The sequence below is a fragment of the Buceros rhinoceros genome, unplaced genomic scaffold (assembly GCF_000710305.1).
Source record: "Buceros rhinoceros silvestris isolate BGI_N320 unplaced genomic scaffold, ASM71030v1 scaffold34942, whole genome shotgun sequence".
Classification (NCBI taxonomy): Eukaryota; Metazoa; Chordata; class Aves; order Bucerotiformes; family Bucerotidae; genus Buceros; species Buceros rhinoceros.
This window is the reverse complement of record NW_010401238.1, coordinates 405-858: the sequence shown is the minus strand read 5'-3', so window position 1 is coordinate 858 and position 454 is coordinate 405. Positions and strand designations below refer to the sequence as shown.

Below are 454 nucleotides of genomic sequence, written 5' to 3'. Positions count from 1 at the left end.
CACCTGCTGCGGGCAGGAGCTGGGCGGCTGTCCCTTCTTCGACCGGGGCGGGCAGGCGTACTGCGAGGAGGACTACCACCAGACCTTCTCACCCCGCTGCGCCTACTGTGCCGGCCCCATACGTGAGGTGAGACCCGCCGCCTCCCCAGCCAGCCGCTGCCACCCCCGGCTGCCTCACCTCGACTCTTCCCGCAGAAAGTCCTCACGGCCCTGGACCAGACCTGGCACCCTGAGCACTTCTTCTGCACCCACTGCGGGAAGGTGTTTGGAGATGACGGTATGTCCCAGGGGACAGGCATAGGGGTCCTGCCCCCGTTACCCCCACAGCCCTGCCCTTGGCCCCATTGCCTCACCCGACATCACCCCACGGTCCTTCCCTTGCCCCCATCTGGGCACCGCCATGGCACGCCCTGCTGCCGCCCGCCACCGCGCCTCCCCCCCAGCGGACGCCCCA

At 69.6% G+C, this 454-nt stretch overlaps 1 protein-coding gene across 1 annotated transcript in view; it reads left to right on the top strand.

Annotated features, from left to right (window-relative positions):
* LOC104489986 (leupaxin-like) overlaps positions 1-454 on the top strand; it is a gene marked incomplete at both ends in the record, with an annotated part of 1,323 nt that overhangs the window by 550 nt on the left and 319 nt on the right. Inside the window, 2 exon segments of the mRNA XM_010132209.1 lie at positions 1-127; positions 196-277. The exon segment at positions 1-127 is cut by the window's left edge and continues 18 nt beyond it. Of these exon segments, the coding sequence (XP_010130511.1) occupies positions 1-127; positions 196-277 (209 nt within the window).